At 35.2% G+C, this 14,995-nt stretch overlaps 1 protein-coding gene across 3 annotated transcripts in view; it reads right to left on the reverse strand.

Moving 5' to 3' along the window:
• LOC124504377 (E3 SUMO-protein ligase RanBP2) overlaps positions 1-14,995 on the reverse strand; it is an 82,167-nt gene that overhangs the window by 5,283 nt on the left and 61,889 nt on the right. The window contains exons 21-26 of one of the 3 annotated variants that reach the window (XM_047069859.1): positions 14,636-14,713; positions 11,676-11,846; positions 10,939-11,031; positions 10,247-10,425; positions 3,575-3,779; positions 1,588-1,689 (exon numbers count right to left, since the gene is read on the reverse strand). In XM_047069859.1, the coding sequence (XP_046925815.1) occupies positions 1,588-1,689; positions 3,575-3,779; positions 10,247-10,425; positions 10,939-11,031; positions 11,676-11,846; positions 14,636-14,713 (828 nt within the window). Of the gene's footprint in view, positions 1-1,587; positions 1,690-3,574; positions 3,780-10,246; positions 10,426-10,938; positions 11,032-11,675; positions 11,847-14,635; positions 14,714-14,995 lie in introns of those variants that run through there. The other 2 variants (XM_047069860.1, XM_047069861.1) reach the window with 2 other exon arrangements.

The following is a 14,995-nucleotide window of genomic DNA, read 5'->3' on the forward strand; positions in this document are numbered from 1 at the left end:
AATGCCAGAAACAAGTAAAAAAAAAAAAAATGATGCCCACATTCTGGTGAAATTTATGACCTCTTAAAAAAACATAACTTAGGGGCACCTGGGTGGCTCAGTCGATTAAGCTTCCAACTTCATCTCAGGTCATGATCTCACAATCTGTGGGTTCGAGCTCTGTGTCGGGCTCTGTGCTGACAGCTCAGAGACTGGAGCCTGCTTCAGATTCTGTCTCCCTCTCTCTCTGCCCCTCCCCTACTCACACTCTGTTTCTCTCTCTCAAAAATAAACAAACATTAAAAAAATTAAAAAAAAAACCAATACCTTAAAGTGACAAAAAAATCTAAAAATAAATCAAAAACACACAAAAAAGGAGAACTGATAAAACCAAAAGCTGCTTCTTTGAAAAGACAGCATAAATTCCTGTCAGATCTAAGAACAAAACAAAGTAAGAAATGCAGTTTAACAAAGAGCTTGGTGAATAATCTCACTGAAAAAATGACAAGTGGTGGTGAGGAGTAAATGTCATGAGGTTTGAGCCTTGCCTATTTTACACTTTACTGTATAGTCCAGACAAGAGTACTTTGAAAGGTACACTGAATTACAAGCAACCTAACACATCAATTTTTATTTAACACTTTTTTTGTGGATAATTGTATCCACTATACTGTGGATATACTGTGGATATACTGAAGTAGACTTCAGGCTACTATACATTAAAACAAAAATAACAAAATTTGACATCAGTAAAGTTATGAATTTCAACACAACATGACGGTAATTTCCAAAAGTTTTATATGTGTTTCCATTGAGTGGTGAATGCTGTAAACCAGTGTAAGCATGAGAGAGGAAAGAATGCTATTCTGCATAACTAAAGGTATTTGAAAAAAAAAAAAAAAGGTATTCTGAACTAGATAAATCACGTAAGTATATATCTTCAGTAAAATTCATTTACAAATCAAATCAAGTATCTTGTTTAAGAATAATTTAGGTGATACTATAATCATATATGTAAAAGACATTATAAGAATGAGAAAATAATATGCCAATAAACTCTAAACAATCAAGAAATATATTATCTTCTGCAAATGATACCAATATGGACTAAAATAGAAAAACCATGGAAAAAAGATGGGAGACCCCCACCAATTATAAATTTATCACAATAAATTAGCACAACCCTTACATTCAAATCTGATTAAGGAAAATGGAAAAATAGAAAACTATAAAATCACCTCCTTAAAAAATACAGATGCACAAATCTTAAAATATTAAACAAACCAAACCTAAAAGTATAATTAAAAGAACAATGCACCAAAATCAAGGTAATTCCAAAACTGGAAAAGTGGATCTACATTTCAGAATGGGGAAGACTATCAACAGAATTTATACTGATTAAGAAAAAATTCTTAACGGTTATATTAATAAACGTCTAAAGTAGTAGTAAAATATAGAGCCTTTCCTATTAAAACACTAAACAAACTGGAGGGTGTAGAAGAGGGAAGAAATGTCCATCTTAGTTACAATACTGTGGCAAAGAACTAGGTCTTTCAGTTGTGCTTGATTCTATAACATGACCATTAAAATCTCTCCTCCTGATCTTACCTTTAGAACCAAAAGCAAAATCCCCAGAATTACTGGAAGCCAAGTCTGCAAATGACAGCCCTGTGGTACTTCCAAATCCAAATGAAACTGTTTTGCTTTCCACTGGCAAAAGGAAAAGAATAATTTAATATTTCATTTAATATATACTGAATATCAAAGCTTTTCCCAGAACCCAGAGAGAATGGGGATAGACATTCTATACCCCCAAGAGGGTCGGGTGTGGGGTGTGCAACATTTGTCTTCTGGTTATTTCTCTAAAAAAAGTTACAGGGGCACCTCGGTGGCTCAGTCAGTTAAACATCTGACTTCAGCTCAGGTCATGATCTCGCGGTCCGTTGAGTTCGAGCCCAGCATCAGGCTCTGTGCTGACAGCTCAGAACCTGGAGCCTGTTTCAGATTCTGTATCTCCCTCTCTCTCTGACCCTCCCTCATTCATGTTGTCTCTCCCTGTCTCAAAAATAAATGTTAAAAAAAAAAAATTTTTTTTTAAATTTAAAAAAGTTACAAAATACACCCAATTCTGAACTATTTCAGTATTATTAAGTTTACAGGTACTATTCTCATTGAACGCTACACCAAAAGCATGACAAAAATCTTTTTAAAAAAACAAGACGTAGATCTATACTAAGCTAGATAATAGAACCATACAGTTTCTTCTTTATAGTCTTCTGTAATCTAAAACTAACATTCATTCACACGTGGGGTTTTAGGAATGATCTGCATAAAGAATGTGTTCTCTATGCTAAATACTAAGCTCACAAAAAATGCATGTCTTATTTATTTTTGGTCACCAGGACTTTGGGGATCTTAATTCCGACAATGTGCAGCTACATGATCTCTAAGCCTTACTTTCATCATCTGAAAACATGAAATTTTAGGTCTGATCAAAATGAATGAAATCTTGCCATTTGTAATGATGTGTATGGAGCTAGGGTGTATTATACAAAGCAAAATAAGTCAATGAGAGAAAGACAAATACCATATGATTTCACTCATATGTGGTTAAAGAAACAAAACAGATGATCATAGGGGAAGGGGAAAAACAAAGAGACAGAGAAAGGAAGGTAAACCATAAGAGACTCTTCACTACAGGGAACTGAGTGTTGATGGAGGGGATGTGGGCAGGGGATGAGCTAAATGGGTGAAGGGTACTAAGGAGGGCACTTGCAATGAGCACTGGGTATTATATGTTAAGTGATAAATCACTAAATTCTACTCCTGGAATCAACATTACACTATAGGTTAGCCGACTAGAATTTAAATAAAAATTTGAAACAAAACAAAAAAAATTTGTAAGAAACGATTTTAGGTCTGCAGTTACTTCCTCTTCTAGAATATGAAGACTCTCAGGTGTCTATAAATCTAGTAATTGTACATTATTCAAGACTATTTCTGAAATACATTAGGTAATACAGATAAGCAATTATAAAAGAATAGTATTTTAAAAGATTCCCCTCTTCTAAAATCAATGGAAATAAAAAAACGAGGAAAGCATATCAAACATGAGTAACTATAACTGATTAATATAATGTAACAGGTAGAGCAAAATACATTTAAGTATCATAAAAACTTAACAACCCTACTGTACTATCTACAATTACTTCATACATAAATTTTAATATACTTCTGTGATAATATAATTCAAACAATATTCAAATGAAATGATTATCACAAAGAAAATTTCGATGTAAGCAAACTACTGTCATTTATTTTCAGGTAGATAGGTCAGAGTCACAATGCTTCATATTCCTTAATAACTACAACCCTAACAATAAAAATACATATTTGTTATCTTTGTTGGCAAGGCAGTATGATTTTCTGATTATTATCAGAAATATCTCATGCACCTTTGTACATCTCAAAATTTGTTTTAAGGGAAAAGAGTTTTTAGGACTGACATTTAAAAGCCTATTTTCTCAAACATACAGATGCACCTTATGCAATGCATGCCCTAGAAGGTTTTTGTAAACATTTTATCAAATTTTACCTTGGCTTGTAGAATCTGCATCGTTTTCCTTTCTAGTAGACAAATCTACAGGTTTGTCCACAGTTCCAGAAGAAATTGGTGGTGAACTAATAGATTCGGTAATAAAATCAGGTTCTTCAGATTTACATAAAAATGGTACAGTCACTTTAGTCCCACCAGTATACACACTGTCTGCCAGGCTACTTATTTCCTCATTTTGGGATTTCTGCAAAGAGGAAGTAACAAATAACAATGCCATTAAATACTGACTGACAAAAAGAATCACATACCCTATTTTTTTTAAGTTTTTATTTGTTTATTTTGAAAGAGAGTGAGAGAGTGTGCATGCATGAGCAGGGGAGGGCCAGAGAGAGAGGAAGAGAGAGAATCCCAAGCAAGCTCCCTGCTCAGCATACAGCCCCACAACAGGGCTCAATCCCCTGACTGTGAGATCATGACCTAAGCCACTATCAAGAGTCAGACCCGTAACTGACTGTGCCAACCAGGCACACCCATGCCCTATTTTGAAAGAAACTGAGGACTTGGGAGTTCTGGACAAAATAGAGTAATAAGCACACTTCGTTATCTCTCCCATTCCACACTCCATCTTATCTTTCCCAATACCTATGACTGAACTGGACTGAAACAGATAAAGCAAGTATAAAAAGTCTCTGAAAGGTGGATGAAAACAGGAGGATTAAGAACCTCCAGACATTAGGGATAATTCAGCGGTGAGAATCATGTGGGGTGTTTCCTGCTCCATAAACCTATATTCCAGCCTGGATTCTAGAGAAGCCCAAAAACTGAAGCTGCCAATGACAGAGATGGAAAATCGTCCCAAGAGAAGCCAGCTCTCCCTGGCCAGGAGGTGGGGGATATTATGAAATGATCCATGTGTTGAACAATCAGAAAAAAAATCTTAAAGAAGCTCTTATAACAATGCTCCAAGATATAAGGACAAATACTCTTAAAACAAATGAAAAAATAAGAAATTCTCAGCAGGAAAAAAAAAAAAAAAAGAAGGCATAAAGGACCAAGTGGGAATTTTACAACTGAAAAATACAGTAACAGAAAACTCACATGGAACATTTACCAAGAAAGACCCATTCTGGCCCATAAAACACACCTCCACAAATTCAAAAGAACAGAAGTCATACAAAGTATATTCTCAGTCCACAATGGAATTAAACTAGAAATCATTACCAGAAATACAGTTGAAAAAAATCCCAAATATTTAAGATATTTGGGATTTCCCAGCATACTTTTAAATAATATATGTGTCCAGAGGTCTCTAAGCAAATTAAAAATATTTTTAACTAAATAAATATGAAGGGGAGCCTGGGTGGCTCAGTTAGTTGAGCATCTGACTTCAGCTCAGGTCAAGACCTCACGGTTCGTGAATTCGAGCCCTGTGTTGACAGCTCAGAGCCCGGAGCCTGCTTCAGATTCTGTATCTCCCGCTCTCTCTGCCCATCCTCCACTGATGCTCTATCTCTGTTTCTGTCTCTCTCTCAAAAATAAATAAAAACATTAATAAAACATAAAAAAAATAAGTTAAACAATAAATATGAAACTACAACTTATCAAAACTCTTAGAACGCAACAAAAACAAGGAAGGGAAACTTTAAAGTACTGAAGGCATATAATGAAATCTAAAATCAATAAATTTCCACCTTAAGACTAGAAAAAGAAAAGCAATATAAACCTAAACAAAGGAGAAGAAATAATGAAAAGTAGAGCAGAAATCAGTAAAGCAGGAAATTAACAGGAAAAAAAATGAACAAAATTAAACAAAACTGACCTTTTTCAAACAGTCAATAAAAATCAACAAACTTCTAAGCAGGCTAACCAAGAAAACAAGAAAGAAGATTCAACTAGAAATGAAACAAGAGCCATCACTACTCACTTCTAATTCATGAATATTAAAAGGGTAATAAATTTTAATGAATTTCATGAACAGTGTTATGCCCACAAATTTAAGAACTCAGATGAAATGGACCAATTCCTTGAAAGACAAAACCGACCAAAACTCACACAAGAGTTTTGTCTATTGTGAATAATACTGCTATGATAGCCTAAAACATTTGATACATAGACTGATTTATCTTTTCCTTGTGTTTTGGTACATTAAAAAATAAGGATTTTTTTCATTCGTAGTAATTATTTTTTTATTTGTATTTTTTTAACGTTTATTTATTTTTGAGACAGAGAGAGACAGAGAATGAACGGGGGAGGGTCAGAGAGAGGGGGAGACACAGAATCCAAAACAGGCTCCAGGCTCTGAGCTGTCAGCACAGAGCCTGACGCGGGGCTCAAACTCACGGACCGCGAGATCATGACCTGAGCTGAAGTCAGCTGCTTAACCGAATGAGCCACCCAGGCGCCCCCGTAGTAATTTTTTTATAGAAGTAAAATTCACTTTTTGTTGTGTGGATGTGTGTGTCTATTTTCTAGGAGTTCTTTTACATGTTTGAATTCTTGTAATTCTCACCAGAAACAGGATATGGAACAATTCCAACACCCACACCCCAAAATTTCCTTCATATTGTCCCTTTGTATTCAAAACCTCTTCTGCCTATATCTTTGGGCAATTGCTGTTGTGTTTTCTGTTTCTATATTTTTGCCTTTTCCAGACTAACATATGAATGGAATCCTACAGTATGTAATCTTTGATACTGGCCTTGAATAGGCCTATTATCTATTAAAGAAACAGATAACCTTGAATAGGCCTACTATCTATTAAAGAAAATGTATTATTAATTAATATCCCTCCAGGTCAAATGGTTTCACTAGTGAGTTCTATCAAACATTTAAGAAAGAAATAATAGCAATTCCTACAATGTCTTCCAGAAAACAGAAGCAGAGGGGCACTTTCTAAAAAAGTACATTAAGCAAAAATTGATAGGAGAAACAGACAAATCTACAATTATGCCTAGCAACAGTCCTCTAATTAAAATGTTAGTCTTATATATGAGACCTGGACAACACAGTATCAACTAGTTTGAGCTAATTAACATTTATAGAACACTCTATGCCAAAAGAGCAGACTATACATTCTTTTCAAGTGCACAACAATCACCAAGACAGCCTTCATTAGGCTTCTAAGAACTAAAATTACTCAAATTATGTTCACAGACAATAATGGAATTAAACTAGAAATCAGTAACAGAACGATATTTGGAAAATCACCAAGTATTTGGAAGCAACATACTATCTAACGCATATATAAAAAAGAGTATCTCAAGGAAAATAAATATTTTAACGGAATGAAAGTAAAAATATCACATAGCAACACTTGTTGGATGAAGCTGAACAGTTCCTAGAAAGAAGCTTACAGCATTAAATATTTATAGAAATGAAAAATGGTCTTAAATCAGTCATTTAAGAAACTAGAAAAAGAGCAAAATAAATTGGAAATGACCTTCAATGGATCAATGAATAAACTGTGGTACATCTACACAATGGACTACTTAGTGGTAGACAGGAACAAACTATTACTACACACAATAACTTGGGACAAATCTCAAGGGCATTATGCTGAGTGAAAAAGGCCAGCATCAAAAATTACATACTGTAGGGTTCCATTCATATGTTAGTCTGGAAAAGGCAAAAATATAGAAACAGAAAACACAACAGCAACTGCCCAAAGATATGGGCAGAAAAGGTTTTGAATACAAAGGGACAATATGAAGGAAATTTTGGGGGGTGTTGGAATTGTTCCATATCCTGTTTCTGGTGAGAATTACAAGAATTCAAACATATAAAAGAACTCCTAGGAAATAGACACACACATATACACACAACAAAAAGTGAATTTTACTTCTATAAAAAAATTACTACAAATGAAAAAAATCCTTATTTTTTAATGTACCAAAACACAAGGAAAAGATAAATCATTCTATGTGTCAAATGTTTTAGGCTATCATAGCAGTATTATTCAAAACAGACAAAAAGTAAAGTAAAAACAACCTAAATGATCATCAACAGATGAATGGATAAATGAAATGTAATATATCCAATACAACAGAGTATTACTCAGCCATAAAAATTAATAAAATGCAGATATACACTACAATGTAGCTATACCTTGAAAACATTAAATGAAAGAAGCCAGACACAAAAGGCCACATATTATCATGACTTATTTATACAAAATGTCCAAAAAATAGGCAAACCTATAGAGACAGAAAGTCCATCAGGGGTAGTGGTTTCTTGAGATGGAAGAGCTCGGGCAAAATGGGGAAGGGTGGTGACTGTTAGAGGTTAGAGGTTTTCTTCTTGGGGTGGTGAAACTGTTCAAAATTCACTGTGGTAACGGTTGCATAACCATGTGAATATACTAAAAACTACTGAACTGTATGCTCTAAAATGGATGGGGTGCACAATATGTGAATTATATCACAATAAACGTTACCCCAAATAAGTAGCCTAGAATTGCTTGGGTGAGAGGAATTGTTTTAATTCAGCTGCTAATGCCTTACAGTCCTTGAATGGAAAACTCCACACAGACAAGTCAGATTACTTCTGTTTTGTTCATTACCGTATACCCAATCGTCAGCACAGTGCTAGCTCAACGGTAAACATTTATAGAGTACACATAACCATTTTATGCAAGGGATGCATATCTAAGATGAATTAGACTGAGTGTCACAGTAGGAACAATGCATTCTGAGAGAGTATAAATTTACATCCATTATAGCATATTAGCTTTAATGGTTTTTGGTTTTCTATTTCATGTCTGTATCAAAGGGTGCTTGCTATCCTGAAATTTTATAATTTATTGTGCCATTTTTTTCAACCTTTATAAAGGTTTATCACATTTAACTTTAGTACCCAAAGTATTTTTGAACAGCCAGTAGTACTGTTATTTAATGAACATTGTGATAATTACAGGATTATTTTATTAAGTTATGACAATAATGAATGTTTTAAAATAACACAAGTCACCTCAAATAAGATATTTCAACTCCTATAAAAGCATGTTTCACAAAATACTGACAAAAGATACCAAATTCTTGTGTACCAGCTAAAGTGGCACCACAAGGTGGAAAATAAGAATAAATGATGTATAATTCAGTATGTACATCAGTGCTGAAATTATTTTTCAGTGTAATTTTTTTTTTTTTAGTTTATTTACTTATTTTTGAGAGAAAGTATGAGTGGGGTCAGGGGGCGAGAGAGAGGGAAAGAGAGAGAATTCCAAGCAGGCTCTACACTGGTAGCACTGAGCTGATGCGGGGCTTGAACCCACGAACCATAAGATCATGATCTGAGCCAAAATCGGATGCTTAACTGACTGAGCCACCCAGGCGCCCCTTAAATTTTAAAATACATTTTAAATCAATAACTTTAAGTTTTGCACACAAGAGGCCATATTTAAATCATACTGTTTAAATTTGCATAATCTAAATTTATATTAATATGACTACTGCATTTGCTGAATAAATACGTGATAAAGCCTCTAGCAGTTCGTAATTAGAGTAACAGCTATTAAATACTGTGTATGCCCAGTAAGTCCAGGGAAACTGTTGAGTGATTTGAAATACACCTTAAATGGAACACTCAGTAAGGCCACTGCTGCAAAAACTTCAGATTTCCACAAATAAATCTATCTGGTTGTAAATGAGAACATGATTAGCATTACATCAGCTGATGGCCATTAATTGTATGTGTACTGATAGATTAAGTTTAAACCTACACATCCTAGGTCGTCAGCTAGACTGCTCAGAGTCAATGAAGAGCAATAAATTTCTTACAGACTAAGACCATGTGTTACAACACATCTCTCTCTAGCCATATATCCTTTAAATAAACCACCACATTCATAACTAATTCTAGAACTCTACTTCATCTTAATCATCTAAGAATAAAAACAAACCATCAAAAACAGTGTTCCTTGAGGGGGAAAGGAACATTCTGAATAGATGTCAATATTAGATTATGAACAAATTAACTAGACAGAGATCTTGTCTTCTAGTTTCTGTGGAATACAAATTAAGATACCAAGGTGTTGATACCTATTAAAATTATCACTACTTTTAAGCTAAGAAAGTAAACAAATCAAGGGGCACCGGGGTGGCTCAGCTGATTAAGCCTCCAACTTCAGCTCAGGTCATGATCTCACCGTTTGTGGGTTCAAGCCCCACATCGGGCTCTCTGACAGCTCAGAGCCTGGAGCCTGCTTTGGATTCTGTGTCCCCCTCCCTCTCTACCCCTCCCCCACTTGTGCTGTCTATTCTCTCTCTCAAAAATACATGTTAAAAATTTTTAAAAAGAAAGTAATCAAATCATGAAATTTACAAAGCAAGGTATAGGCCACCTTGCTAAGTCTCAAATGCCATTGAAACTAAGTCTCAAATGCCACTTCCTATCCACTCTGCCCACCACAAAATGAACTAACTTGCATGAAAAATTAACTACTTGATATTATTCTTGGTATTATGATAAACATTCTTAAGAATATCTGCACAGTCCATCTCTCCCATCCCTGCAAAAATCCAACATATACACAGGAGAGAACCTTTAAGTCCTCTCTGTAGAACAACATTCCTCCTTCTCTGGCCAAAGCTGATTGGTAAATGCCTAATCCATTTGCTATTCACAACACATTATTACCATTTGGTAAGAATATTCTAATCTACTGCATCAACAATGGCAACTCAACCAGAAGGAAAACAATGGAGATGCTCTTACTTGAGAGTCCTGAACTTTTTGTAACTCTGATTGAAAGTCTTCCCCATTTCCATTGTCCTCATCAGTATCACTGCAGACTCCACAAAAAAATGTAGGTGGAAGCTTTAATGTATCTGCTTTTGCCTTCTCTTCAACTGTTGGTTTCTTTTCCCAAATAATAACACATTCTTTTTCATTATCTGAAAATCCCACACAACACAAGCAAAAGAAAGTTAGAAGTCCAACTACTCTCCAAGAATTGTCCTCCATATAATCTACAGATTACAGACCCAGATAGCAATACCTATGAATGCTAATGGAGAACAAGGATCACCAGGAAAACAATATTTTACACTTCATATTATTTTCAAATATTTTAAATTGCCACAGGCATATCACATAAGTAAATCTGATAATCATAAAAATGATCAGATTAGAAAATGCCTTTTCTTTTTATGTTTACTCATTTTTGAGAGAGAGAGCATGAGCAGGAGAGGGGCAGACAAAGAGGAGGACAGGGGATCCGAAGTGGGCTCTGCGCTGATAGAGGTGAGCCAGATACAGGGCTTGAACTCACAAACCATGAGATCATGACTTGGGCTGAAGTTGAAGTTGGACGTTTGAATGACTGAGGCACCCAGGCGCCCTAAAGATTCCTTTTAAACAGAAGATTTTTAAAAAACGTTTTAACTAGTAATTTTAATTTAACATACCTGCTAGCTTTTCTTCTAATGGTCTACATTTTTCTGAGTCATCCAGATATAATTTTCCATTAAGTTTCTTGACAGCTGTTTCAAAATCTTCATCTTAAAGTATAATTGATTTTATTAAACAAAAAGAATTTCTAGTAAGTTTTAGGAATTTTCCCAGCCATAAATCTAGAAATTATCCTCCAATTTCATACTTTCCCTCACCCCCCCCCACTGAAAGAGCACCCAGTTTTGCCAATTCTATATTCCTAATGCCTCTCCTGTCATCACAGAAATTTCATTCAGGCTCTCCTCTGAGCTACTTTACTATCATTTTGGCTCATCTTCCTATCTCCATGTCCCACAACCCGATCCTCTATCTCACTAACTCAACTGATCCTGCTGAAACTCTTTCTGAACATGCAAACTCCCCTGCTGAAAAACTCTACTGTGGCTCACAAAGTTTTCCATAATCAGACCCCTATCTGCCTCATCACTCTCTCATCCCTCTAAGTCTATAGGGAAATTAGGATTCTTTTCAATTCTCTCAAAATACCTGCTCTGCTCATAGTAGTCATCCAAAACATCCTTACTTAAAAAATGCAGTTGTTTCAATCATTGCATCCACTGACTATTTACACACACACTGAGGATAAACATCTAAGGACAGGAGTTATGGGCTCTAAGAGGCAGGCTTAAACAATTTAAACATTACTAAAATTAGCACAGACAGAATGCTTTTAAAATAACAAAAGATTTACCATCCTCTTCTTCTTCACTAATATAATCTGGTTTATTCTTATAGCAGAAGAAAGTTGGAGGAAGTTTAAGTTTGCTTGCAAGAGCTTTTTGTTCAGGGGTCGGGGTTAACTCATACACAATGAGAACATCATCATCTGAGGGAGAATCTTCAGGCTTTTCCTTCTCTTTTGCTATAAAACAGGTCAAAAAAAATTATAAAGACCAGGAGTTAAGTAGGTATTAACAACAATATTCTAACTGAAAATAAAACCACGCCACTTATCTTTAGGTTAAACACATAAACTTTGATGTGGACAGAGCTCTGTAGAGAATTAGAAGCCTGATTTAACATTCCATCAAAAATCCTTAGTGAATATAGAATCCATTAAAACCAAAAAAAACTGCTTTTACTTACTGATCGTTGAAAAAAAAATTGCTATTACTGGCTATAATTTTAAAAGGTATTTAAATAATGCTGCCATAACTGTATTTGGCATATAAACAATAGCTGAGCAAAATATCCATGCATTTTAAACAACTGAAAAAACTTACGTAAATCATGAGCAAAGATTAGTATGAATATGAAATTAATGCAAAAGCTAACCATGATTAGTTACTACAGGGAAAGTTAACAATTGCCAAGGATGGCAGGTGTTCAGAGTTACATCCAGTTTTGTGTATTTCCAAGCATGATAATAGATAAAACCAAATTAAAACAGTTATCCTAGGGGTAACACTATAAAAAACTAACACAAATTTTTATAGCTGAAAAAAAGGAAGAATAAAGGGATTCTTCATACAATATAGTCTATAAAGAAGAGTATTTAGCAAAAGGAATGGGTAAAGCAAATCATGAAGCATGCTATGTACCAACTGGTGCTGTCTGATATGGTAGCCTAGCCACACGTGGCTATTAAACACTTGAAATGTGGCCATTCCAAACTGAGTTGTGCTCCAAGTAGAACAATACACACTGGATTTTAAAGACTTAGCACACACACACACAAAAAAAAAAAATCTTTTTTTTTTATGATTAGAACTTGAAATGGTATTTCAGATATAGTCTGTATAGACTGTTAAAATTAATTTCATCTCCTTTTTTTTTGCACCTGTTTCTTCTTATTCTATTTTTTAATGTGGATATTAGAAAATTCTAAATTATATACACAGGTCATATTTGACCTGATCTAGAGAATTAGAGCCCTATTAAATGTTAAACTTGCCTTTTACTCTCTTTAATTAGAAAAACATAGTATGACTAATGTAGGATACAGATTCTTACTCCAATTCTGTTATTAACTGGTAAAGACAATTTGAGCATTTCAGACAGCCCGCTGTGCCTCAGTTTCCTCATGTCTGAACTTTCCATCTCTAAGATCCTTTGGGACTATGACATTCTTGGACTTGAAACAGAATAAAGCTTTCTGTCCTGCAGTAGTATACTGGCAAATTTGCTCAAGTCAAGGATTAACCTAGGTCCTGCAGACTGTGCATGCAAATATATGTCATTTACAGGAAAAAGTCCACACTCTTCAATAATTTCTCAAAGAATACATCCTCAAGAAAAGCTTAAGGGCTGCTTTAGCTAGTAATGTGATTGGTATACTTAAAAATTGAGGGGTGCCTGGGTGGCTCAATCGATTAAGCACCCAACTCTCGATTTCAGCTCAGGTCATGATCTCATGGTTCATAAGTTCAAGCCCCACATCGGGCTCTGTGCTGACAGCATGGAGCCTGCTTCTCTCTCCCAGCTTCTTTCTCGGCCCCTCTGCCACTCGTGAGCGTGCATTCTCTCTCTCTCAAAAAAATAAACATTAAGGGGCGCCTGGGTGGCTCAGTTGGTTAAACGTCTGACTTCAGACTAGGTCATGACATCGCCATTCCCAAGTTCAAGCCCCACATTGGGCTCTGTGCTGACAGCTCAGAGCCTGGAGCCTGTTTCAGATTCTTTGTCTCCCTCTCTTTCTCTGCCCCTCCCCCACTCATGCTCTGTCTCTCTCTCTCTCTCTAAAAAAATAAAATAAACATATAAATAAACAAACAAACATTATTAAAAAAAGAGGGGCACCTGGGTGGCTCAGTAGGTTGAGTACGTGACTCTTGATTTAGGCTCAGGTCATGATTTCAGTTCATGAAATCAAGCCCCACACTGGGATCTACACTGACAGTGTGGAGCCTGCTTGGGATTCTCTCTACCCCCTCTCTCTGCTCCTCCCTCACTCATGCTCTCCTTCCCTCTCTCCCTCAAAATAAATAAACAAACTTAAAATAAAAATTGAAGGCCCCCCCAAAATCAAGGACTGTCACTTTACCATTGAACATATTTGGGTTACTCAAGATATGTTATCAGATACTAATAACGGGTTTTCAATTCCCTAACCTTGCTCTTGAGGGTCTTCAACAGATCCCCCACTTCCTATTATTCCACTCTAATACCAACACTTTTATAACATACTAGCATTTAATGGTGGCTGTTAAAAATGAAGTCTACTTTCAAATATGATATTTTTCTAAACCCTGTCTAAAAGGATAGCCTTAAAAGGAAACCCTGTTCCATGTGTATACATGCTGCCATCACATGTTTGGATACTGGAAACATTACTTACTGGCTAAAGATAAATGTTAGAAAAAACACAGGTCTTCATTAAGCACAGCTGAAAATGACAGAATAATGAAGTACAAAGCAGTGAAAGGTAAAGACCGTATGGATCTACCTCAAAATAATGCTTTGCAATAGTGAGAAAACATGACATCCAAGTACATTAAAAAACAAAAAACAAAAAAACAGCATTAAAGGGTGTTACACACCCCTAGTCAAAAAGTACTTGTTTAAACACACATTCTTTAACATGCACACTGTGTGTTAAATACTTAATTTCATACAGCCAGTTACTATGCTAAGGACTACCAGCTGCTTAAAAAAACAAAAAACAAAAAAAACAACTGATGTCATCTCATACCGAGAATGCTAGCTCTATACCTTTGTTCTCAGGCTGTGAGGAAGGGATGCTGGTCCAAAAAGCCATTGGATTAGATTTAAAAAGGCTAAAATTAAATCCTAGAAAATAAAGAGTATTTCATTTTTGAACATTTTGAGAATCAAAGTCAATGTGATTTTAAAATATAAAAAGCCAAAATACCTCAATTTATACCAATTTGGGGCTGTGTTACATATTTATTTATCCTGGTAATTTCATTCTTTACTCTTTTAATAATAGCAGCAAGGCTTCCTTACATAACTTATAAACATCTCAGTACCATGTTTTTTGAGTGACAAGAGAATAATATGTTGAATAATGGACACTTAAAAAAATCAGACTCGAGGTAATACTCATGATTC

The sequence above is a fragment of the Lynx rufus genome, unplaced genomic scaffold, assembly GCF_022079265.1.
Source record: "Lynx rufus isolate CCGP_SWC_20201006 ecotype Redwood Valley unplaced genomic scaffold, mLynRuf1.p SCAF_8, whole genome shotgun sequence".
In the NCBI taxonomy this organism is placed as follows: Eukaryota; Metazoa; Chordata; class Mammalia; order Carnivora; family Felidae; genus Lynx; species Lynx rufus.